At 36.2% G+C, this 27181-nt stretch overlaps 1 protein-coding gene across 18 annotated transcripts in view; it reads right to left on the bottom strand.

Annotated features, from left to right (window-relative positions):
* NRXN1 (neurexin 1) overlaps positions 1–27181 on the bottom strand; it is a 747071-nt gene that overhangs the window by 668387 nt on the left and 51503 nt on the right. For 10 of the 18 annotated variants that reach the window (XM_086743374.1, XM_086743376.1, XM_086743383.1 and 7 more), the window contains exon 3: positions 915–932. The exons of the other annotated variants lie outside the window; for them this stretch is intronic. In XM_086743374.1, coding sequence (XP_086599500.1) covers positions 915–932 — 18 coding nt within the window. The remainder of the gene's footprint in view (positions 1–914; positions 933–27181) is intronic. 18 annotated transcript variants of the gene reach the window in all.

Genomic DNA, 27181 nt, shown 5'->3' with positions numbered 1-27181 from the left:
GATAGTTAAACTAATTTTTCAAATAGATAATCGTTTATCCAGTATGCAAAGATTCAGCCTAGAAAGACTTTTAAAAGCACTTGTACATAAAAAAGCACCTGTACCTTTTAGCTTATAAGCAAAAAGACAGTATTTATTCCCAGGAGTAATTGATCTGTGAAGCATATTCTGTACCCTTAAAACTATGACATAAATGCACGCAACATGTTTTACCAGTTAACAGACTTACTTACCAATATTCAGGCTAGATGGCATCGTGCTTTAATTTCCACTGCCCTGTGCCATACTTTCTTTAAAGGGACTTAATTACATACCAACATTATTATTAAAATTACTTGCTTCTTCTTTCACAATGTCCAAAAGGCAGAGTGCATTATGTGAGACGGAAGTTAGACAGAAAAACTTTTTCCCTAAATCTTTGTGCTGTAAAGGATATTACAGTAAGCAAAACTTGTAGTATTAAAGAGAAGTGCTTTCCATTTTCCTAAGCAATTAAAAGATAGGTATTTAACATGCATTACATTCTTATAAGGAGGATTTACGCCCCACACTAAGGAAACAAATAGTTTCTTGTAGTGTTTTTCATACAGAACATGAGAAGAAATCAGTTCTTCTGCAAATCTGAATTACTCTGAAAGGTGGTATCAGTCATACGAGTATACATCTCATTTTTTCAGTGGTGATATTCTGGAATTACATCAATAAGGTCAAAATTAAAATGGAGCTTTGCTTGTGTTCTGTATGGAAAAGAAATCACACTCACTTAATAAAACTGTATACCTTCATGGGGAAAAAAATGCAACTTACCGTACTGAACGATACGTGTTCTTTTATAACATTAAGCAGAAGAGAAAAAACTCACTAAACAGAAGGGAAAAACAAGAGCTTAGGAAAATAAGGTAGAAAGCACCCACCTTCCACATAGTTGTCTTCTGTAAGCACATAACAGGGAAGGAGAGAAAAGGAAAACATTCATTAAGCAGCATGCAGACTGGAACTTGCCATTGCATGTCTTCATCATGCAAGGCATCAAACACAACATGCAAGTGCTCCATTGCTACAATCCAGAGGGAAAAACAAAAGCACCAGGGAAGCAGTGTTTCCTCTATTTAACAATATTTATGTGATATGAAATAAAACAATACTGTTTCCAAAGTGGAAAAAATTGTACAGGTTTTACTGCAACTCTTTGTAAGTTCAATTATTATTAGTCATTAATCAGTCTTGTAAGGCTTTTATAGCTACCTATTTTAAAGCCATCAGTCATTTGTGGTAGGGATTCTAAGTTAATTTGCTTCTACTTTCCCATTCTGAATTTTCCTTAATCACATATATGATGTAGACAACTTTAAACAGATCAAACAAGATAACCTAAGTTTTAGAGTATGCTGTGAAGATGTTACTACAGGCAGTGTGGCTGATCCTGCACTCATTACTGAGGCACTTGCTCTGGTCATTGGGTCAGATCTGTGAATCCAGTGTGGAAAAACTGTCACTTAAACTGGGTGGAATAACTCAGAATTGTAGGATCACTTCCCACAGCATTTGTCAGCATCAGAAACTTGGACATCTTTAAAAAATCAATCAATTCTCTGTCTGACACAGATAGCAAAGGTCACAGCAGTCTCAGGCATAAGTTCTGCCCTGGATTAGATCAAAGGGCATTATGCATAAGCAAAAGCTGCTATCAACAAGCAATAATTTGGCCTTTATCCCCAATCCAACATCAATACAGGGCACAGGAAAGCTGGTTCCTCCAAAATCTACAAAGCAAGAGGGGACAAGGAACTGAGCCTCAGCTAATGAAGTGGACAGAATTTAAAGTTAAGAAACAGGCTCAGTGTCCCAGCACTCATGTTAGTCTCTGTAGTCCTCAGCTCCTCTACTAGGCAGGTGATTTTGAGGGAGTATGTCTCTATTATCCATTACAATTTTGACTGAGGGAAGAATAGTAGAGAGTACAAAGATATTTCAGGGGAAAGAAAATGGGAAAGGTAAAATAACAAAGGAAAAACAACAAGGAAGTCAAGGAGATGAACTGTGCAAAACCAACAAAGAAATAGGGAAGGGTGACAACACAGCAGTCTGACTCCTTGGGAGATCTCTTCCTGCAGCTTGTGTCATCTCCACCAACACTTTCGGGGGAGCGAGCACTCAGAAGCAATTGCAAATTTAAGCTCAGTTCTGTTATTACAGGTTATTTCTCATAGAGTCTTCCTACAGGAAAATACCTTTTTACGCAATCATTAAGAAATGCGAACTTAACTAATTTGGATATATTGTAAACCAGGAGTCAACAAAACAAGTTACCCAGAAATGGACTTAGTGATATCTCTTAAGCATACTGATTTCCTGTCAAATGTGTCACTTTTTGTAATGAAAAGCCTTTATAAGTTAATGCCACAAAACACTGAAAAGTCTCATTATAACTAGACAGTATTCCAATAAATAATTTGAAAAGTTCACACTTTAAAATAATAATGCCTACAAATATGACTACTAAGGGTTGAAGTCTCTCAGTTTTCAGTTGTAATCCTCATAAGTCAGATCAGATAAAGTTATTTGGCTTAAAATACTAAAAATCACCTTTTCCATGCACACACTCTAAATTTAGATTTCTAAAATCTCACTGCCTGAAATTTTAGTTCATTTGGAAAGTGCAAAGGGTACATACTGTTTCATGCATTTAGGAAAGTAAGAGGCTGAAAAGAAAAAAAAAACCATGAAAAACAGTATGCTTGTTGTGAGTAAATACTTGAAGATCAACACATCGAATAAAGTTCACTGAGAAAATGAAAACCATCCAATTTCACAAGATAAAGATATTATGTTTTATATGCAGTGTGAAGTACGGTGATATCTGGGCTATTAGAAACAGCTGCTTTTCTGGAAGAGCCTTCTTCCTTTAAGTGCATATAGTAATTTAGTTTCTTTAAGTATAAACACATCCAAACTTAATGAAAAAAAAAAAGTTATTTATTTCAATGGTAGTATAACTTCAGGCTCCTTCATCTAGTCCTGGTTATCGTAGTGTTGGTATGGTGCAATACCAATGCTGCAATGACATAATTTTTGGTGGCCATATTTAGTTTAACATGATTACTTAAAACCAAGACATGAACTTGCTAAAAGGCCAGTTCTGTTGCTCATGACGTCAGAGTCAAAGGGAGAGTTCTGAAAATGACATCACAGGCAGCATCAGATGATTAAATTCATCTGATCACAGGGTTTACCATATTTTGTCTTATATCATGGGCCTATTCTTAGCAGTGACTGGTATGTCTTTTTTGATGACTGTCACCAGAAAGATTTACAGTAGCTGAGCATCTTTCCCTAAATGTCTGATTGATTAAACTTTTACGTGATAGTAAATTAAACTGTCAAAACATTTTGAATTAAATAAGGTTGAAAGTGTTGAATTCCTGCTCTGTGAATAAAACAGTGTATACAGCCAAACCCCTATACACTAGCAAACAGCAATGAAAATTCATTCCCCCACATGTTTTTTTCTTCATGGTAAGTTAAAATATCTTAAACAGTTTTGCAATCTAAGAAGAAAAAACTAGTTCAGCTTCTTTACGGTACTTTACAAGGTTTTTACGTTATATTAGCGTTGAGTACTATTATTTCTTTAAGGTGCTCTTCTGTGATGGCTGATATATTTCCATATCACTAACACTCTGCTTGACTTTCCTGCTTCCCATTTTCTTGGCACGACCTGTTCTTCTAAGCAGAGACTAAGAAGCCAGAAGATACAAATTCTAACTTTGTTTTTTATTCATTTTGCTTACTCTATCCACTCTTTAAAAAAAAAAAAAAAAAAAAAAAAAAAAAGAAAAAAGAAAACTCTTTAAAAGCCATGTATACTATCAATGTCTTAATTCTGCAATTTGGAGGGAACAAAATTTTCGTCATTTAAATCAGGAGTAATTGTATCTATTTCATTACCATTGCACTGGTGTGAAATTTATGTACCTTGAGGAGAATAGAATCTTATTACATATTTCTGTCATTGTGGACTTAGCCACCCATAGTCTGAATTTACCCAAATTTACAGTCATCCACCCTGGAGTACCTTATTGTCTACTGAGCAACTCTGTTGGCATCAGTGGAACCGGAGGCTTTCAAGATCCAAAGTGCCATCTCCTAGCTGCTGTAAGCACTGGCACAGAACAGCTCTTAGCCTTTTCTGCACCAGCTGATCGTACCAATTTTCATACAGATCATACTGATTTTCACCAATTTCACATTGCATTGAGCTACTCTCTTGAAGAACTAGACGGGTCTTCATCTACTGCAAATGCTTATTTCCTAGACCTTCCCCCACCCCAACCAGCATCGACACTAAATTGCACTGCTAATTTCTGTGTTTACAATATCATTCCTTTGGCCAAATTCTGCTCTCAGCGCTACTGGTGTAATCTGTTGACTGCACATACTGAGCCAAATATTCAGTTGACTTAAATCCAGCGTGACATGGTTGAAATCAGTAGAACTGTACAACGTCCACAGGCTGTGAATCTGGCTTATTATCATCAGATGAATTGTCTCAGGCTGTGCCTACTGAGCTGAGAGTAGAATCTGCTCCATATTTTTCGCAGTAAAAGCCCAATCAATTCTAATTATTTTAGCGTATTATTATGATTCAGTGATACAAAAATGGGAATCATGTTTTTACAGGATATTTTTATTAATTCAAGAATAATTTTAATATTTGCTGATGCTTCACGGAAACTTTGATTTTTTATATGAAAATAAGTTATTGTTTCTATATAGTGGTTATTTCTGCAATTACATTTTTTTTTCTTCTGCCAGAATATTTACACCTTACCCACACACAGAGAACAATATTTGTCTTGACAATTATATAAGAACAATATTTTCATTATAAACAGATGAAACAGTAGATTAGTATCCTAAAGTTACAGAAATGGCATTCTAGAAGTAATATAGTAAGAAATAGCATACTAGAAATGGCATTTTTAAAGGGTTTTTCTCCTCATCAAAATTATAGGTCAAAATCACATTTGGCAACAAAGAGGGTCATAATATACCACAAATATAGTTTATGAAATTTCATAAGATATTCACTAGTACGAGCAGAGGGGAAGTAGCCTGAAATAAAGCTTATTTGTATGCAGGTGCCTTGCAATAAAAATGGCTAAAAATTTAAGAGATTACATTTTAAGCTTGTTTCCCAAAGAATAATGCATAGGTATACTTCTCTAAATTTATCTACTTGAAAATACTGTACTTTCAAGAGGCAGCTTTTTCTATGGCACTACATCCAGCATCTCTCAGATAGTGTAACTTAGCCTGTCCCATCAATTTTTCAGATTGTTAGAGAAATTGATTATTTAACACCTAGTTCAAAAGAAAATATTTGGAAAGGATATGAAAACATGAAGTAGGTTATAAAGCATGTTATAAAGCATGAACAGTCATAGTCTCAATAACGATGAACAAAAGCAATACATTGAAAATTTGTGGCTATTAGCATTGGCCTTCTCAAGTGCTGTGTATCTGACAAATTCCATCAGGATTAGTTGCATTTTTTTGAAATTACTTTTGAAAATCACTGTAAATATTGATCGTAATTACTGACTGTAATTATGAAAAAATAGAAATGTATTATAAAGATACAGAACTCTGATTCTGTTGTAGCCTTCTGCTTGAATATTGAGTAAATAGGGAACCAGCATTGCCTACAGCTGGGCCTTGTGTAATAAAATTTGTGATTCATCTGCAAAATCTGAAAACCCACCAGAATCTAGGGAAGCGGGCCCAGGAGTGCCTACATTTCCACAAGGCTTCATTAGGTCTGAAGTCAATGTACAGCCTCTTCCAGACTCCACACAGCTTTGGGTGGACCCATTCAGAGGACTTTCCAGTGTAATAGGTAGAAACAGAATATAACAAGGACTCTATTGATTTTTTTGATGGAAAGTAGAAATTTCAGAATAACAGGAGTCTGCTTCTGTTCTAGCTCCACTTTGTATCTCCTTCTCAGTGAAGAACCCTTCTTTTCTGGAATGCCCTATATGAGAATCAGGAGAAAGGCGCACTACCATCAGGAGCACAGATGACTGACCTGTCTTGACCAAAAATGAGGATGAGGCTTTCTGCCAAATGAGGATAATTAGCGCACAATTCAATGTTTCTGCCAGTTTCACAGAAGACAAAGCCATCAGCCCAAATTCAGTACACCTTTGTAAATTCCACTAACATCCATTAATTTACTCTGGGTGAGGCCACCTTTACTAGACCATGCTCTGTATCCCAAGTGAATTGAGAATGAAATAATGATAAGATTATTTTAGTTAAGCTACTGTAGATGAGCTCCTACTGTGAAGCAGCAACTAAAGGCAGCAGTGCAAGTCTTGAATGCACAGGCAAAGAAATTACAAACAGAAATAGAAAATGGCATTACTTTTTGTGGCATAACTAAAACCATTACTGTGTTGAGTTCCAGTGCCCATATATTTAAAAGCAAGTGAAAAATGAAAGAGGTTTCAGAAAAAAAAACTTTTCCCACAGTCATTCACAGCTTTAAAAACCTAAGAAAACTTAGCAACCATGTCTTACAATGAAAACCCTAAGATGCTGTATGTATTGAATATATCCAAGAAGAGGCTAAGCCGTGTCTTGAACCCAGTCTGTAACTATCAATGTCAGGAGAAAGATTCTTGATACTTGGCAGTCCTTTCAACCAGACAAATGCTAGGATTGAGAGCCAGAAAAGTTCAAATTGAAAATAAGAGGAAAATTTTCAATAAAGATAAAATAAACATTGGGAATACTCGGTAATTCTTCCCTGGCATTTTAAGACAGAGTCTTTGTCTAACAGAAACTGTGCATCAGTCATTGTTTTGGGCTGCATTGTAGGAATCACTGGAAGAAATTCTGCCTTTTGCCATTTAGGAGATCAGGTTAATATTTTCATAGCAGTACATTCTGGCCATAACTTGTATGAATCTATGAATTTTATCTAGTCAAATGAGAACAGAATCCAAGCATAAACAAGCAGCAAATACTTTGACAACCTGTTAAAGACAAAAAATGTTCAAATAAATTGTTTTCTCAGAACCAATCTCTGCGTCATTTGCACAAAGAGCTTACTGAGAAATCTTTCCCATGAACAATTCAAACATAATGGGTGAAAAAAAATCATTCAGGAAAATGATTAGTATTGTTCCCAATGGGAAAATACCCCCACCCCCAATTTACTTCTACACCCTGTAATATTTTCTAATATCCTCTCCATTTGTCTACAGATGACAAACAGAATCAAAATCAAGACATAATTAAATCAATACTCTTTCTGAGGCAACAATTTTTTATGCTGTTTGATTCCTGTGCAGCTTTATCACTTTTCTATCATTTATCATCACAGGTGTATCAAACAAGAAATCATTCAACATTGCTTTAGTTTAATGCTACTAATCTATGACTATTTTATTGTTCTACAGTTTTAGATATTACACATCTAAATAGACTTTTTTTTGGTGCCACAGTAGTTAACAAATAAGCACATCTTTGATAGTTGTATCACTTTTTTTCTCAACTAGTTCCTAGAACTGACTCTTCTTTTAGTAATTTTTGCCATACTTCTAAATAAACGTAGACTGACTCAGGGGAGCGATCATGGTGTAGATACAAAAATGACTGCTTTTTAATTATATTACAATCCCAAGAAATTTGATTTTGGCCTTATTTTGCCACCTCATTAAATTTATTTTTTTTTTTCTCCAAAATGAGTCTGGCTAGTCTCAGATGTACTAAACTTCAGACTTGATTGCAGTATGCCAATCCTTTAAAGAAATTTGTATCAGTCACTGGTGCAACTGTTCTTGCATCTGTGCCATGGCATCACTAACAACAACAGGAATCAAAGTGTTTTTAATAATTAAATAATTAAATAAAGATAATGAAAGAAGAAATAAGTCATTTGCATAAGTGAAGGTGAGTCAGAGAACCATGCTCCCTCCCCAGTGTTTTAATTTCCATGTATGAGCAGAAAATGAAACACAATCTATGTATTTCATTCAGTAACCAGATAGAACTGCTGCTCTTTTACCATCTAGCCCCTGGGACTATTTCTCTGTATTGAAAACATTCAGTTTCCATTGAAAATCTCCAGGATTTCCACACTTTGATTTGTGCTTTTCGACATCTTCTTTGTAATCACTAGCGCTCTCACTTCCTATAACGGAGAATGGATAGACTGATTAGAATTAAGGACGACTGTATATGGTCCGCTTTACATGGCCTGTACATCTTACCATAACTCCTCTTTTCTTCCTAGTACTATTATTCCTTTGGATTTTCCCCAATTTAGCCCTGCTGAGTACATGGCATGAAAATATATTTTCAGGATATTCCTATCAAAACTTTTCATACAGAATTAACTATTCTGGCTGGCAGAAAGTAATGGGAAGAACAGATTATGTCCTATAAAAGTGATGCAAGCTGACACAAGTATTTCTATTTTAATACTACCTGTTTTGAAATTAATTTTAAAAATGCATAAAATAACTTTCTTTAAGAAACATTTGTGAAATGAGGAATAAAGATTTTTCAGAATTATTTGTGCTTGTTTTGGTGTACATGAGAGCAGAAACCAGCCCAGTAAATCTGATTCCTTGTTGCGCTGTGCTTTGTGTAGTCAATTACATCTGTACAAGAGGCTGCAAAATCAGGCCCCAGTTATTATCAGAAGAAATCAAATCCCCATCCAATCATCCTTTCAGCAAAACTGGTCTGTTATACCCATTAATACAATAGGATTAGCTGAGCTGACAGTGAGTAAAAATGCTGTGCAGTGGCTGAACAGCAGACATAATTTTCCAACCGGATGGCAGCTTCACAGAGGTGATGATACAGTGGATAATATGAGCAGGAGACTCAAAGGAGGAGAGGTCACATTTTCAGTCCATGAGAAGAATATTGTTTTTAGGCAATGCTTCCTGAGACCTTTCTACTGGTTTTGTAGTATTGGTGAACTGGCAGCCATCTACACTTTCATAATCCATACTGTGTGAATAAAACGTTTCTCCTTTTTAATACTTACTAAAGGGTGATGACATATGACTGCACATTCTCCTCATCTGAGATACTCACTCTGTAGCTGGATATTTGTGTCTTCACAGACTAGTATAACACCAAAATTAACAGGACTGCATCTAAAGCTAGCCACATTTTTCTATTCACACGCTGTCTTTATACAAAAGTGAGGAATATTTGTGTGCTATCAGTGATGAGATGACTTTAACACAGGCAGCTGAAGACAATTTGGTATGAAGTGCTCTTCAGAGTCAGCAGCTAAAAATGTAGAAGATGCACTGTACACAATTAAAAATAGAGTAAAAATATTAAAAAACCACTTTGTTTTATAGTTCTTCAGCTAGTCACCACGATATTTTCTTGGCTGCTAGTGAGATTCATTTTGAGGATGTGAACTGAGCTGAACCTGCCTTTGGAAGCCTTTAGAATGGTAGAGAAGAAACTTTCTGCTCGTTTAAATGGGAAATTCCTCTGAAGAGAGTAGAGCTGTATTCTGGAAGTCATCATGCTGTAGCCAAGTGTTTAATTTGACATAATATTAAAATTCAATCACAGCTATCTGTGACTGTGAGTGAACAAAATAGATATCTTTATATTTTTTAAAGAACTTAATTTTCTCCGTTTCCAGTCTACAACTATTTCAATGCTAATGCTAAATGTTATTCTGATTAATTAGTAGTTATAGATAATGACAATGAAACCAATTACAAGAAATTTTACAATTAAAAAAATCCACATTTCTTCACTTAAAATCTGGTCATCCTTAGCTGAAGTAAGAATTGATATACTTTTTATTTCCTCCATTTATTTTGCAGGAACTGAACAACAATTTTTTTTTTTTTTTTTGTAGCCACGTGAACACCTAGATTGAGCTTCCATATGTACAGCATACCTCCATACCTTGCAATCAGGAAACAGATGCTTCAGAACAATTCTTCATTCTCATTAACCACTTTGACATTAATTGGTTAAACAGTTCTTTTATTAGCATAAGAATATATATTGTAACTTTTATAAGGCTATTAAGTGATGTAAAAATACTTATAGGTATTAGTTTAGAACAAGTGAAAAAGTTGGCTCCTGATAAGCAGACACTGTACCTGATGTGCTTTTACAAAACCCTGATTGTATGTATATCATGGCTAGCTACATTCATTTTTCATCTATGACTGTTCCCGTCTCAGAACTATACAATTAATATTTCTAATGGTATTAGACATTTCAAGACAGATGCATTATAGGGATGTCTATAAAATAAACTCAAATAGTTTAATCAGTATCATAGATTCATAGAATCATAGAACAGTTTGGGTTGGAAGGGACCTTTAAAGGCCATCTAGTCCAACCCCCCTGCAAGGAACAGGGACACTTTCAACCAGATCAGGTTGCTCAGAGCCCCGTCCAACCTGGCTTTGAATGTTTCCAGGGATGGGGCACCTATCACAGAATCACAGAATGGTCGGGGTAGAAAAGACCTCTGGAGGTCATCTGGTCCAACCTCCCTGCTCAAGCAGGGCCACCTAGAGCTGACTACCCAGGACCACGTCCAGATGGCTTCTTAATATCTCCAGCATTGGAGACTCCACAATCTCTGTGGACAAGCTGTGCCAGTGCTCAGTCACCATCACTCTTACAGTAAAAAAGTGTTTTCCTGATGTTCAGATAGCACCTCCTGTGTTTCAGTTTGTGCCCATTGCCCCTAGTCCTGTAACTAGGCACCACTGAGAAGAGTCTGGCTCCATCCTCTGTACCCTCCCTTCAGGTATTTATATATGTTAACATGACCCGCCCTGAGCCTTCTCTTTTTCAGGTTAAACAGTCCCAGCCAGCTCTCTTAGCTGGGACTTTCACAGGAGAGTCCTGTCATCATCTTTGTGGCCCTTGGTTGGACTCTCTCCAGTACGTCCATGTTTCTCCTGCACTGAGGACCCTAGAACTGGACATAGTACTCCAAGTGAGGCCTAACCAGTGCTGAGTAGATGGGAAGTATCACCTCCCTTGACCTGGTGGCAATGCTTTGCCTAATGTAGCCCAGGATACCACTAGACTCCTTCGCCTCAAGGGCATATTGTTGGCTCACGGTCAACTTGATGTCCTCCAGGACCCTTACATCCTCTTCCGAAAAGCTGCTTTCCAGCTGGGTGTGCCCCAGCATATACTGGTGCAAGCGCTTGTTCCTCCCCAGGAGCAAGACTTTGCCTTTCTCCTGTTGTACTTCATAAGGTTCCTGTCAGCCCATTTCTCCAACCTGCCAAGGTTCCTCTGGATGGCAGCATGACCTTCTGGTGTATCACCCACTCCTCCCAGTTTAAGGAGTCTCCTCCTTACTGAAGGTACACTCTGCCCCATCATCCAGATCATTAATGTAATCATTAATGCCACTGATCATCACCTTCTGGGTCTGGCCATTCAGACAGTTTTCAAGCCACATCACTGTCTGCTCACCCAACCTGCACATCAGCAGCTTCTCTACGAGAATCTTATGGGAGACAGTGTCACAGTGTAGACAACATTCAGTGGTCTTCTCTCATCTGGCAGGTCAGTCAGTTCATCATAGAAGTTTATGAAGTTGGGCAAGTATGACTTAACCCTGGTGAAACCATGCTGACTACTCCTGATGATTTTTTTGTCCCTAACGTACCTGGAAATGGTTTCCAGGATTAGCTGCTCCATCATGTTCCCAGGAATCGCGGTGAGTCTGATCAACCTGTAGCTCCCTGGTCCTCCTTCTTGACCTTCTTGAAGATGGGGGTGACATTTGCACTCTTTGGGTTGTCTTTGGGTTGATCAAAGATTATTGACCGTGGCCTCGCACTGCCATTTGACAGCTCCCTCAGCATTTGTGGGTGCATCCCATCAGGCCCCATGGACTCATGTATGCCCAGTTTGCTTAAGTATTCCCTGACCTGATCCTTTTCCACCAAGGCTACATCTTCCTTGCTCCAGCATTTCCCTTTTGTCTCTGGGACCTGGGATTCCTGAATGTTGGTCTTCCTAGTAAAGGCTGAGGCAAAGAAGGCATTCAGTACCTCAGTCTTTTCCATGTCCTATCCCTGATCTTGTTGACAATGAGTCCACATTTTCCCTTGTCTTTCTTTTGTCAGTAATGTACTTACAGTAGCTCTTCTTGTTGTCTTTTACATTCCTGGACAGATTAAATTCCATGTAGGCTTTGGCTTTCTTAACTTCATTCCCGGATGCTTGGACAATGTTTCTGTATTCCGGGTACTTGTCCTTGCATCCACCCTTTGCATGCTTCCTTTTTGTGTTTAGGTTTGGCTAGCAGCTCTTTGTTCATCTACACAGGCCTCCTGGCATTTTTGCCTGACTTCATATTTGTTGGGATGGAACTCTCTTGTGCTTGGAGGAGATAATCCATAAATATTAACCAGCTTTCTTGGACCCTCTTCTCTCTGGAGCCTTATTCCATGGGACTATTCAGAGCAGATCTTTGAAGAGGCTAAAGTCAGCTCTCCTGAAGGTAAATGTTGTGAGTTTGCTTCTCACCCTCCCCCGTGCCCTCAGGATCGTGAACTCCACCATGGTCACTGCAGTGAAGGCTGCCTTAATCTTCTCATCCCCAATAAGCTCCTCCTTGTTAATGCATGAGATACAGCAGAGTACCTCTCCTCCTTGGCCTTGCTATCATTTGGAGGAGGAAGTTATCATCAATGTACTCCAGCAGCCTCCTGGATTGCTTATATCCCACTATGTTGTCCCTCCAGCAGACATCAGGGTGGCTGAAGTCCCCCCAGACAAGGGCCTGTGAATGTGAAGCTTCTCTTATCTGTCTGTAGAAGGCCTCATCTACTTGCTCTTCCTAGTCAGGTGGACTATAGCAGACACTCACTATAATGTCACCTTTGAGAGTTCTTGAAGTCTTCCTTGTTATCTTTGTTCCTTTCTAAAAGAAATTACTTGTATATAAATTCTGATGCTAATCTTGACTCATTTTACTTTTTTTCCTAAACCTACATTACCTTCTGTAAAAGCTATGTGGAGATTATTTCTTGTCTAGTTATGCTGCGATGTAATTCATCTATCATAATAGATGCTGCTACTAGCATCTTTTCTATTGTCAGCTCATCCACGCCTGACAAACTGGTTAGAATGACAAAGATGTTGACATCAAGAAAATCAACATAGGATTCTTCAGAGAAGAACTATTTCTGGGCTAAAACTTTATCAGAACCAATTATAACAATTCCTCACCAAAAAAAAAGAGTTGTCTCTGTGGTGTATTGACCTGTAATACATATTAAGGGGACAGTGGGGAATACTATAATGACCTTTCATGGGCCTGAGTCAAACAGAAGTTTAGAGGGAAACTAATGAGAACATCTAAATGTAGAGCTGTAGAAGAAAATATCTGAGGAGACATAAATATTATTGACTGAGTAATATGAAAAAATATATCCATTAAAATGTATTCTGAATGTATTTCTTAGATAGCATTCTTTTGAGGTTACATCTTAAGCATGATATAAAATGGTATTTCTTATATTATTAAAACTAAATTTTAATAATAAGTGGACTAAGCAAACTGTCCTACAGGGGAAATTCTTCTTTGTAAGATAAATCCCAGTGAATAACTGAAATTTTCTTTGGTTGTTGGCCCATTAATAAAATGAGCACACAAATCATCTGCTTCCTAGTTTTTATTCATGAAGAGGAGGAATAATTCAGAGGTTCCCAAAGTGGAAAAACTCCTACATCTAAACCATAATTAAAATTTCTCCCCGACAGAGTATTTACGCCATCAGGCAATTCACAGAATATAATAATGAAAGCAAAGATTATGTATCAGATAACCTATGTACTTAATCAAGTTAACAAAACTCAAAAAAACCCCACAAACATTTCTTGCATATTTTTTTTTCAATCCTGTTTTCACAAATTAGAAATAACCTGAGCAACTAACCATCTACTAAGAACGAAATTCATATTTGAACAGGGTGGAATTGCTATGAACAGATACTTAACACATAGACTACATAAGCATATGCACATTCATTCATATAATACCTTATGCAATGTAAAGTGTGCATAACTGTAATGAATACAGCCAACATAATGAACAATAAATGATGAGCTACAGTCCAATTATTAATACAGAAAGAAACCAAAACAGAAGCAATCTTCACATATATGAAATAAATTTTACTTTACTAACACAAAACTCCTCCAAAATGTCATATCATGCCAAGGGACAAAGATAGATAACACTGAACTTCAGGAAAAGTCTCCTTACCATGCAAGAAAACAAAGACTACTACATATGAAGATGCTTATGACCTTCAAAAATCAATATTGATTTAATAGGATTTTGAATTTGTTGTATGTTCTTTTGTTTAAAGAAAATATTTCATGGGACTGCTGTTCTGTAATTATAGTTTGTTTCAAAACAAAATTATAACAACTGTACAAAAGCCACTAACAACATAACTTAAATTATTTTCATTTGCAAAGTCTCTTTATACAGCAAGTTAAAAAGTGCTTGATCCATTTTTTTTCATTCTGCTTTTTACAGCTTATAGTAAATGCCTTCTTGCTTTAAGAAATGTATACTTACTCCAAAAGTGTCTGTTATGAAGAACATCTAATGATCGTAAATCATTTGCTTCTTTGAAAAAGAAAAAAATTCAAAGCACATTTCCCAATACATGCTTGTCACGCATGTAGAACAGCCATCTCATTTTACTTCTGTTAAAACAAACCAACCCTCCCTCTCCAAAAAGCCATTTGTCTCCTAAAGTAGTTTAGAATATCAAGATCTCAAGTGGTTTTCTTCTATCTCTTTGAATGTACCTCTTAACATTCAATACTTACAGCTATCATTTTTTATCCAGTCTGCATTACTAGTAAGTTGTCACCATTTTCTGCAGTGGGCTAAATTTTTAAAATACACCTCCTTCTGGCTAGGGCATTGACATAATATTTAAACAACCTTGGTGTTATTGCTCTCTTACATCTTGTATCAACGATATTTGCAGCTATTTAAAAGACATGTAAAGATGTATCCTAACAAATACTACAATCAAATTACAAAAAAAAAGGACATGTCATTTATGCAGTGTCCTACATTATATGATTTTCTGTCTTCAGTAACAACTAGTCTGATGAGAAGTGTAAAATTTAAATAATTTTTAAAAAGTAAAGTTCTAATAAAAAGTAAGTGGAATAGAAAAACCAGGCGGGGACAGTTCTTATGGCGTACTATGGCATCTTCTTCAGAACCCGTTCAGATGGATAGAAATATTTTCATTAATTTGTACAGCTTGGATAAGATCTGGGTTGCTCCTTGATTTTCATGGTTTATCTGCTGCGCTGCTACTCGGCATCTGCAACTCCCATTGAGACCTCACAGTGAATCATTGGAACACAACGAGTTCACGAGTCCCCTCTTTCTTCCAGGGAAGTATTTCTAATCAATAGCTTTTAGTGTAATGGAAGTTACCACAATGCTTTCAAGATCTGGGTTTATGCTGTAGTTAAAATGAGCTTAGTGTCATCTCCAGTGTATAGTTGTTGCTTCACCAAGCTGCATATTATACATTAGGTCAAGGCTGCTTCTCCAAACCAGTATTTTATAAGATGAAACAAAAGCAACACAGAAAATGTTGATACTATCACTGGGAAATTACCTTTATATGTTTTATTTGTGAATGCCTATATACTCACATATTTAGATACGATTTGTGATAGTAAAGTTACTAAAACAGGTCAAATAAATTTTTCATCTAAATTGATTTGAGTGAGCATGCAATGGGAAAGTGCAGATTCTGATGGAAGACACAGTTATGTAAATCTCCACTGAGACAAGAGAGCTATTTCAAATATATGTGGACTGGTGTAAGTCCCTTACAACATAAGTTCAAATCTGTGGTTGAAACCCTCACAAACACATTTTAAATTGGAATTATTCTCTTAGAATTGCATCATTCCATTACATACAATTTGGAGCACGAAAAGAGGAGAAAGGCATTTAGAAAAAAGATCTCATTTAAGTGTTGGCTACTTTTTTCTCATTGTCAAAATATTGTAAAAATTAGCTACAGTAACAAACATTAAAGTACATTAGTAAAATCCAGTGAAGAGTGGAGTACAGATTTAAGTTTTGGAGGAACAACACATGTCTTCTAAGTCCCAGCTTCTCCAGAAACTGAACAACAGGGTTCACACATGGTGCAAGAAAACAGTGCTGGGTACAAAGGAAAACCTAAGTTCATCATGTAGCACTAACAGCACCTTGTTTCTCTGAAATGAGATAAATGTCGCACTAGAAATCTCAGGTCAATAGGAATTTTGCAACTGGATTACAGTATTGGGCCCTAAAGGCTGAAGTTCGCTCTGAGATCTTAGTCATCTTTGTGCAAAAGTAACACACATTTTGGTATCATTTCCATATAAAAGTGATCCCACTTGCTTATGTAAATTGGATATTCCCTTCTGCAATTTAGTAGTTTTCTTAGCAAATATAAGGACTATATGCAAATGAAAGAAGAAGTAGTCTTCTTTCTTGGGTCCAGCTCTGGAACCCCCAACATAAGAAGGACATGGACCAGTTGGAGCAAGTCCAGAAGAGGGCCATGAAGATGACAGAGGGCTGGAGCACCTCTCCTATGAGGACAAGCTGAGAGAGTTGGAGCTGTTCAGCCTGGAGAAAAGGAGGCTCCGGGGAGACCTTATAGCAGCCTTCCAGTATCTAAAGGAGGCCTACAGGAAAGACAGGGAGAAACAGCCTGTTGTGAAAGGATGAGGGGTAATGGTTTTAAAATAGAAGGAGGTAGATTCAGACTGGATAGAAGAAAAATAAAATTTACAATGAAAGTTCTAGAACACTGGAACACAGAGAGCTGGTGGAGGCCCCATCCCTGGAAACATTCAAGGCCAGGCTGGATGAGGCTCTGAGCAACCCGATCTGGTTGGAGATGTCCCTGCTCCTTGCAGGGGGGTTGGACTAGATGACCTTTAAAGACACCTTGCAACCCTAACTATTCTATGATTCCATTCTATAAGAAGAAGAAAAACAAGCAGAAGAAAACCAACAACAACAACAAAGGAAAAAGAAGACTTAAAAAAAAAAGAAGGGGAAAGAAGCCGAAAAAGAATAGCTTTTTTTTTTTTTTTTTTTTTTTTTTTTTTTTTTTTTTCAAAAACTGAGCACATAAGAATTAGTGTAACTTACTCAGCACAATGCAACAGGTATCACTGACCTTGGGAGGTTTTCCTTGAGTCATTCCTCCCACAAATATTTTCTGAACAATTCTAAAGCATCTGAGACACTTCCCCCACCCCACCCCCCTCCTCAGGAGTAGTGATTCATTTTTCTTCTTGTATCGATTTTTCCTTAATAAATATATTTACCGGTGCCATTTAAAGGAAACAGTACTGTTGTTTCAGATAAGTTCCTTTGGTCACGTGAAAGAAACTATAGCAGGTGGGTTGTTTTTGGTTTTTTTTTTTTTAAGATCTTCTATTAAAAAATGAGTTGTAATTCCAGGCTCAAGTAGAAAAAACTAGGTAATTGCCTTTTTTCCTCCTTCAGAGAATAGTCTAAATATATTCAGTGCAGACTAAGAAAACGATTGTGATTATCTGTACAATTTTGAAGTCTTTGCTCATTGTGCTTCTAGCACAATGCAGGGAGAATTATCGATAGCTATACGAAAAAGCTGGAGGTCAGTTTACCACTCAGGGTTAGACTAGCTAAGTTTGATTTCCAGGGATAAAAATGACATCCATTTGTAGGCAGCTAGGGTCTGGCGGCCGGAAGATATCGCGCTGTACGGGAAGACAGGACCCCTCTCCGGATAGCCAATAGCGTTTAGTCTATGATAGCCAATAGCGTTTAGTCTATGATGTAAGCAGACGGAAGTGACGTTGTAAACCCAAGCTATATAAGGCCGTGTTACCTACCAATAAATGCCATTTGCCATCCACCACATTGGTGTCTGCGAGCTGATGGACCGAGCGGCCTGGGGGTGGTCGCCGTGCCGTTCCTGAACCAGGTTGCCACGCCAACAAAGGCAACACCATTCATCAGTGTGAGGTCATACCTCATATGCAGTTGTTCAGAAAGCACTTGGCTGGTTTGGAAAACACAGTATTAACTTACAGAGAGTCTTATGAACAATAATACCTCAAACAAAATAATTCCAAGGCAATATATTTTCTGGCTGACTGCTCTGCCATGGAAAGCATAGGAATAAGTGTGTAATATTGACCTCAGTCTTTACCAGCCTCTCCTACTGAGTTAGGGAGATGTTGTTCATGCGAATCAAGACTGATATCAGACCAGTAGCTTAGGCAAGTACACATCGCTTCACTAAGAAATTAGCAAACCCATATGCTCAAATCTGATTTCCAGTGCAGTATCAACAAATCCCGTCACTGGTATATGTTTGTTTGTGAACAAAACATTACATGGCAAATTTAATAGTGATTTGAAGGGAAGGAAAACTATTTGCAAAGAAATGGAACAAGTGAAATGGATGAACTGTATGGTAAAACAGGACACGGTACTTTGGTGATCAGAATCCTCTCTACAAGATACAACGTGAATATGAACTTACATATAATATGCAATTACATTAATTGTGCTACACAGAGAATTAAAGAGACTTTTGAGGGCTGCTACATTCCTTCACCGGGATGCAAAATGATTTTTCAAGTAGACTCTGGAACTCTAGCACATTCATACTCATACTTCATATGTATGAAAAAACCCCCATACAGCCCTCAAAAAAACATGCAGGAGTTACACAGTACCTTGAAAAATTAGATTCTAAGAAAGCATTTTCATCCTTTAAGACATGAGCGCCACTCTTCACAAAAAATAATCACATAACTATGTTATGAAAAAAGATGGAAAAGACAGTGCACAAGACTGTAAGCAATCAAATATCAAGAGCAAAAATAGGTCTTGATCTCTACAGGTAGCTGCAGATACACCATGACTCCAATGTGGAGTTCACAGAATAATTATAGCTAATAAATAATGCAGAGTGTCAAACCTAAACATTTAATCTTGTTGTAAAGCTATACTTCTACAGGTGAACGTAATACTTTATTTGGGGGAAAACCAACTCTTAAAGGTCTTCTTAGGCTTAATTTTTGCTCATTCTGCTTATACTCACTTTTTTTTAATTTTTGAAGCTTAATTCCTAAAAATGACTGTCCCTTTTCAGCTGATTCTGTATACTCAGGCTCTGAGCACTGAGTTCATATATTTGCAGGCAGAAATCTTTTTAGTTCACTGATGAAGCATCCACACTTTGTTAAGCAATAAAACCTCTTTGTGATTTTATAGTGTCTTTCATGGAAGGACCTCAGTGGCTTATACATTCAAATGCCTCCATGAAGCAGACAAAAAATTTTGTAGTAAATGTTTCCATGCAAGCATAAGTGGTGCTCAAGACTGATGTGAGGGTCATTCAGTTCAAGTGAAGGTGTGCATCTAGGACTTCTTCCACTCATAGCTGAGCTGAAGAAAACACAATAGGGGAATTTTAATTTGCTTCAGGAAAAAATGAAAAAAAAAAGCCAAGATAGAAGACTTGACTAGGCTTAGGCATACAATATTTTGTCTACAGGTAGGTGATGTCCAGAGTTAAACTTTTATGAAAGATCAGGTAGGAATCATATGAGTCATATATTATTTTATTGAAATAGGAGAATTGTTTAAATTCTGTATAATTCTGCTTCTCTAGACCATTATGTCTGTGAAAATTGTTACAGTCTTTTAGAGAATGGATTTAATTCTAAAACTGTATTTTGCTAAGTAGGAAAAAATATGCAATGCTGAATGTGATGAGAATTTGTGAACTCCTTATTTTATTAAGCTAGGAAACTAAGGAGGGAAAGTGCCCATGGAAATAGTTTATTGTCTTAAATGCTTGCTCATTCTAAGAATCCTGGATGTTCCTCAGTTTATACTACTATTTTAGCAACAGTACTATTTAGACTACTATTTTTGCAATTTTTATCATAACAAAAAGCAACTCTGCTACCATCAATAAGTGGGCAAGAAAAAGATTAGAATTTCTACACCCCAGATATATGTACTCATTTTTAGAAAATGCCTCCCGAGTGTCAATTTAATTTATTGTAGACTTTTCCTTTTCCCCTTTGGCCTTATGCATCCTGTAGAAAGAATTGTAGAATTAATATGAAGGACAAAATGGCAAACAGAAGAAAATAAAGAAGACTTACTTTTTTTTTCCACCAAGAGGAAAGTTAAAAAATCTCTTCTTATCAAGCATAATAGAGAAGAAATGTTGTTATATATGCAGAAAAACTTTCTCAGGAGAGAAATAAGGAAGAGAAATATTCAGGTCAGTTGAGTCCAAACCACAGGGTCTTCAAAAAGCAACCAGAACAACAAAAGCTCCACATAATATTCATTGCAATAACATTACCTGCCAAAACATCAAGCCACTTCAGGAAAGAGCTAAATACAAACAATTGACTGAGACTTCCTCATCTACTTCTTCATCTCACTCTATGATCCAAAAAGCAGAGACAGGAGAAGCAACAAAGTTTCACCAAAGGTTTATGCTGTTTCAGACTTCATTCTGTCATTTCTTGGGCTACTCAGAACACTATAAGGTCCAAACCAAGCAAACCGAAATATGATTTGTGTCATTGGATTATTTTCCTGTTTTCTAATCATTACAGAAAAATACCATCACAGCTCCACTTCTTCTACCGCCACTGTCCTTTAACTTGTCCATTCCTTCCCTCTGCTAACAAACTCCAGCTGAAGCCCCCACCCCCTGTGGTTTGTCACAGGAGAAACAAGTAGAATTTTCCTGCAATCTGACTACTGTGAGTAAGGAAGAGAAAAAAAAAAAAAAAGTACCATTATTTCTAACCTGAAGGCAAAATATTTTCTATTAAAAGTCAAAGAATGAGATACTGGATTATTACAGCTACTAGCACATTTTGTCTTTGGCATTTGCTATATTGGAAGATGTATTTCTTTGGCCACCAGCTGTTAGGCAAGATATTTTACTCTTTTCCAGGGATGTATCGATGTAATTAATTGTGATAGAAAACAGAACCATTCAGCATGTTTTTCTGTCTTAAGAGTAGGATAAACTATGTCTATATCAATCCTGATAATATTTATCTAATGTCTTCCCATCTGCTACTCCCATTACATCTATTTCAGTGTTTCACTATTCTTATCATTAGGAAGTCCTCCCTAATGTTCAAACTTACTCTTAATTGCTCCAATTTAATCCCATTATTTCTTATCCTGTCTACCATGGACAAAAGAAGAACAGATTATTTCTTTCCTTTTTATACGACTCCTTTACAAACTTGATATTTGCCATCAGGTCCTCCCTTAGTAATTTCTCCTGTAAGGTATATAAGCCCAAGTCTTTTGGCTTTTTATTTCATCAGTTTACTTTGTTGGTGAAATGCAAGGCTCAAAATTGGATGCAGAATTCCAGCTTGGAGTACAGCACTGAGCAGAACTGGATAATTACTTTGCCGTGTCACACAAGCTTTATTTCCATTTACAAGAGTTAAATGTTCTTAGATTTTTTTACAACATCATGACTTTGCTGACACCTGTTTAGAATGTGATATGTGCAGACTCACAGATTCTCTTCTGAAGAAACACTATTTCACTAGGTTTTTTTTCTACAGCATATTTTTGCTGTCCGTAATTCCTTCCTACGCCTAGCACTTTCCATTAGTTTCCACAGAGATTTAGCATATCTTTTGGTCCTTTTCTCTAATTGGTCAAGCTGATTTTGAATTCAAAACTTGTTCTTGAGTATACTGTTTCTCTTTTCTAGCTCTGTGTTATCACAGATTTAATAAACTTTGTCTATGTTCTACCATCCAGGTTGATTAAAGAAAAGTAGCAAAAAAAATTGATTCCAGGAGCAATGCCTGTGGCCGGGTTGTCCTTTCACTTTGACAGAGAATTACTGACAACTCACAGTTATCTAGCCAACTCTGCATGCAATTTACTAGTAATTTAGAAACTTAATCTAGCCCAGGATTTCCTAACTTGCTTAAGAGAACGTCATGTTAGACAGTGCCTAAATATTTGTTTAAGAATACATGACACCTGCTGCTTCTTGACAATCTCTAGCAGTTGTTGAAGAATTGATTTAATGTAATTTGTTGCTGGTAAATATATGTCTACTGTTACTCATCTCTTCCTTACTTTGCAACTGCTAATATATCATTTGCTTGAATATTTGTTCCAAAGTCTTCCAGGAACTGGAAGCTGGCAAGCTAGACTTGGCTCTTTTTTACTGCCATTTTAAAATTTGACTATATGTGCCCCTTCTTATATTCTTCCAAAAGATCATACAGCCTTACACACTTTCTTAAATGAAACCTCTAATAGAGCTAAGATTCCTTCTGGCCAGTATTCTCTTAAAATATCAAGCTGCAGTTCATCACACCATGCTCAGTCATGAACTTCATGGCCTTCAAGGTCCTGAATAAGCTGAAATGTAAAGAACATACTACTTTCAACTGAACGCTTAAAATACCTACACAGTAGAGTCTTGCACTTGATAAGGAGGATAAGAACAAAGTGACAATAAAGAGATAGTGTATTTTACTATTCATTTCAGAAGCATTTTAATGTGCATTGAGAGACTTAAGTTTGTGGCAGTCAAAGTACACATTTTACGCTACGCAATGAATTGAATACCTGCCAAAATACATATGTACACAACCTGCCAAAGAAAGACTGTAGTTGTGAGCTTAGTCTGGCTGAGATTGAGTTAAATTTCTTTATAGCAGCCCATATGGTGCTGTGGTTTGAATTTGTGACTAAACAACTGTGGATAACACACCAGTGCTTTGGCTATAGTTGAACACTGCTTGAACAGCATCAAGGCTTTCTCTGATCTTTATTCTGCCACCCAGCAAGTAGGCTGGGAGCGGGCAATTGAACCTGAATTGGCCAAAAGGATGCTCCATACCATTAAGTTTTGTATCCTCTTTATCTATGTCATCACATTTCTCCCTACAAATTAAGCATCCCCTTCTACACTATTGGCCACTTACCCTTTATGTAGAACATTCATGGAAGCTCCAATATTAGTCAGGTCAGCTCCTCTGCAGTGGCTGAAGTCATATGGACTTACACCATTTAAGTGTATTTTGTATATTTTTCTTATCTGATCTACAGGAATGGTGCTCTTGTGTTATTCATCTACCACTGCATTGCAAAATAACTTCCCATTTATAAAACGCAATTCCCCTGTTAGCTAAGCTCTCACCTAATATACACTTACATGTGTATAATAACACAATAATATACACTAATATATACTTACATGTGTCTGAAGGTGTGAGTTTATTTAGCAGTTCATACATAATGCCTCTGATTGTAAAGAGCATCAAAAAGTCCAGGAATATACCCCAGAATAAGAGAGAAAAGTTTGCTAGACTCCATTCTAACAATGTTTGCATTGATGTTCATCCAGACAAACTATAATCATTGGAGAAGGCAGAATAACTGAAGTAATTCCAGCGTTATTACAAATGCATTGTCAAACAAAAGAATAAATTATTTTTACAAGCAGATTTAAGGAAAAAAAAATCTGGTACTGTGTTTCAGGCATGACCTGGTCAAGACTGAAGGTGAGGGGAGGATGAGGGAATTTTTTCACTATCATCTACATCTTTTAACAGTAACCTACTTGCTTTATGGGAGTATTTTTTCTCTTAAAATGTTAAACTTAGCCACATTAGGCTGTTCAATTTGATAGACAATGGGTTTTATGGCTTGAGCTGGTATATTAAATTTCATGTTCTTCTAAAACCACTCTATGTAGTCAGCCATGGATTATTTAATATTTCAAGTCATGTATTGTTTCTTACTCTGTTTGAGTTCCCTAGGTTTTATTTGTCGTATCCACACTGGCAGCTCTACAAACAGTAAAATACTTCTTTTGTTATTAATACAATTTTTCAACCATCTGCACTCTAAACAACAAAGATTAAACATCTTTCATTTTTTAGCCTAAGTAAAATGTCAAAGGTTAATTTTGTTTTGTGAACATCTGAAAAGTCTTAGCAAAAGCTTTTAGTTTGCTCTTTTCAACATACTTATGGTTTCAGAAGAAAAATAAAAGGGAAATAAATAATATTCCTGGCCTCTAGCTTGAGACTCAGCTTCTGCAAAATAAAAACAACAATCCTTTACAAAAAGTACAAAGGACAATTTATTTATTTCCATTAGGTCAAAGCTGGAGTATCAAATGTTTGCAGGCAAACATTTTGCTGAGTGTTTTTGCAACTTTTAACTAGAGTAGTTGCTTTATTCTCTTTTCCATCATACCAGCAAGATCTTTAACATTTTCCATATGGAAAATCAGTTCTTGCTTAGGATTATGAGTTGGGCATTTAAATATATTTCAGGAGCAATGTCCAGCAGCCATCCATCTGCATATCTGACACACTTTACGAATTAAGAAACTAAGACAAAAAAGGCAAGATCATTTTCCTATGACGAAAAGAAAACAACGAAAATCTGCGGTTCCAAATATTTTCTCACTAAATTTCTAACTGTTTTATGCTAACATGAACTGTACGTTAATTTGAATTACCTATTTCAATGGCATTATAGATTGCTAAACTTAATTTGAGAGGATGTGGATTGACACAAAACTGTCACATAATCAAAAGAATGTGTAAACTTTGTCATTTCACATTTTCTTGCCTTGCCTCCTAAAAATATTTGCCTTTATTCAATAAATAAATAATTTTGATGGCAAGCCACTTCTAGAACTTTAAAAGCAAGCTTCAAGATTGCTTTCTTTACATTTCTCTCTTTCTCTATTTTTGTGGTTTTGTTCCACAAAATTTAAAAAAAAAAAAAGTACAAGGAAATAATTTCCACAGAGTCTTTAGCACTATGAAAGAACATGCTGAGAGATAGAAAGGTTTTTGAATAATTCAAAAAATATGCAAAATGACCATTAAAAAGAGCTGCAGTCTATGATCATGCTGGTGAACAGCAAGAAAAGAAGCAATGTCAAGAGAAAGAAGAGGCATCAGTAATGGGCTTTGGAGGATTTTGCCTTTCTTGTATCTGTCAAATGACTGGTAGAAACTAACTCAGAGAGGAGGCTGGAGTGAAAGTTAGTCTCAGACAATTATTGTTCCCATGAAACAGTGTTTTTCACAGACATGAAACCCGCTGAGCACCAGAAGCATTTACTGTTTTATAAAGCTGTACTGCTGGTTCCCATCAACCTTTTAATTATGACTGATAAAACCTGACGTTCCTCACAAAGCTCAGAAGTTTCTCTTCTGCTTCCATACAACAAAAGTCTGATCTAGCTAAAGCTCCAGGTACACGGAAAATTAGCAAAGCTTAATTAATATTATGTCATTTTATAATAGTCATACAGGTGAAAGAAATAACATACAGCATTGACTTTTCAACAAGCTCACACTGTGTAATATTTCTATAAAAATATATATTTATCTATATATGTACAAAACCTCTCTAAGAGTCTAAGAGTTATATAAGCTACTTTGAACACCTGAGTAATCATAAAGCAAAGAAAAAAGTGTTTCCTTTCTTAACTTACTCATCTTTTCATAAAATTTTTACCCTTAATCATAGATTTTTTATATTATATCATTACTTTGAAATATGATTTACTATTATCTACTGAGTACTGCAACTTCATCAATGCTATCATTAATTTAATTTATCTGGTGATAAAAATAGCAGCTCAGCTTTTCTCCTGCTCACAGTTCTATGAATACAGAAACTATATAAACTGCAGTAGGATCACTTAGCATTTAGACAGCTCCTCAAGCTTATACATCAAAACCTGGAAGCAAGATGAGTTTACCTACATTTTTCAGGGTTTTTCTTCTTTTAAAATATACACCTGGAATCATATATTTTAAAAGAACGGAAAGTTTGTGTACATTCTAAGCAACTTTTCCTATATTACAGAATGACATTATACTCTTGCAATGAATTTATCTTCACTTCTGTTTTGTTCGTAAGAAGGAAGGTACCTTTCTACTTGCCTGCCCAGCAGCACATAGCCTACAGTCTCAAAAATGAACAGGGTTTTTTTCTCTCTATTCACCATTAACAGCAGCACAGTTATAATGCAGACCTATGCCTCTAGTTTCATCTGTGTAAATTAATGAATAAATTTTGCAGTCTCATTGTCTTTCCAGAAACCTAATTAATTCTAACATAATATTTACTTCTGGTTATGCAGAAGAAGTACAGACTCCAGATCACTCCCACATCAGTGCTGCTTCTTTGGTGTTAAATGAATCCCAAAATACTTACAACTTACTGTAATTACTAAGACAAATAAAGATAACTGAAAATACTTATAAACAAATAAACTCAAGGGATTATTTTACCAAAATACATTTCAAGACATCAGTAATCTCATATAAGGACCACTGAAAGCAAAGGGCATTTTTCTCTGACCTTAGTTGGTTTTGCATCTGGCTTTGAGTATAAAACTGGAATCACTGACAGTAATGGAAATGGCTTCTTAAAATATGTCACTGCATATGATAAGGAAAAGTTAAATCTGATAATGTAAAAAGAACATGCTACACAAACAGCTTCATATAGTGCACGGAAAGTTTACAGCTTTGTATTGATATGTGCCACACAGAAAGGAATAATGTGCAGGCTATTATGTTAGGTCTGGAACTGGGAAAGATTCAGTGGTGGTTATTTTGAGAATCCCAGCATAGAAAAACAAAACAAAACAAACCACCACAAAACAGACAGACAAACAAAGAAAAGAGTAGCAAATACAAAGGAAACACTATAAAATCTGGAGAAAATATTCACTTGCTGGTAAATGGCTAAAGGTTATCAGTACTCATAGATGTCTACGGAAATATAGTAACTCATATCACGACCCTTAAAAGGCTTTTTATAATTACGACTTTCTAAGAAATACTAGAAATAGAAATAAATAAGGTAACATAAATCCCCCACAATTAGAATGGTAGTTTGAAAATTTCATTGTTACCTGCACAATTTATTAAACTTTTTCTAGCCTGGTTTCTTGCAAACAAAGATTTCTTGATTTTTAAGATACATCTTCAGCATTCACTTCCACTTAATCCACTC

Source organism: Chlamydotis macqueenii, chromosome 3, assembly GCF_036417535.1.
Source record: "Chlamydotis macqueenii isolate bChlMac1 chromosome 3, bChlMac1.mat, whole genome shotgun sequence".
NCBI lineage: Eukaryota > Metazoa > Chordata > Aves > Otidiformes > Otididae > Chlamydotis > Chlamydotis macqueenii.
The sequence above is the reverse complement of the archived record's forward strand: the minus strand, read 5'-3'. Positions and strand labels throughout refer to the sequence as shown.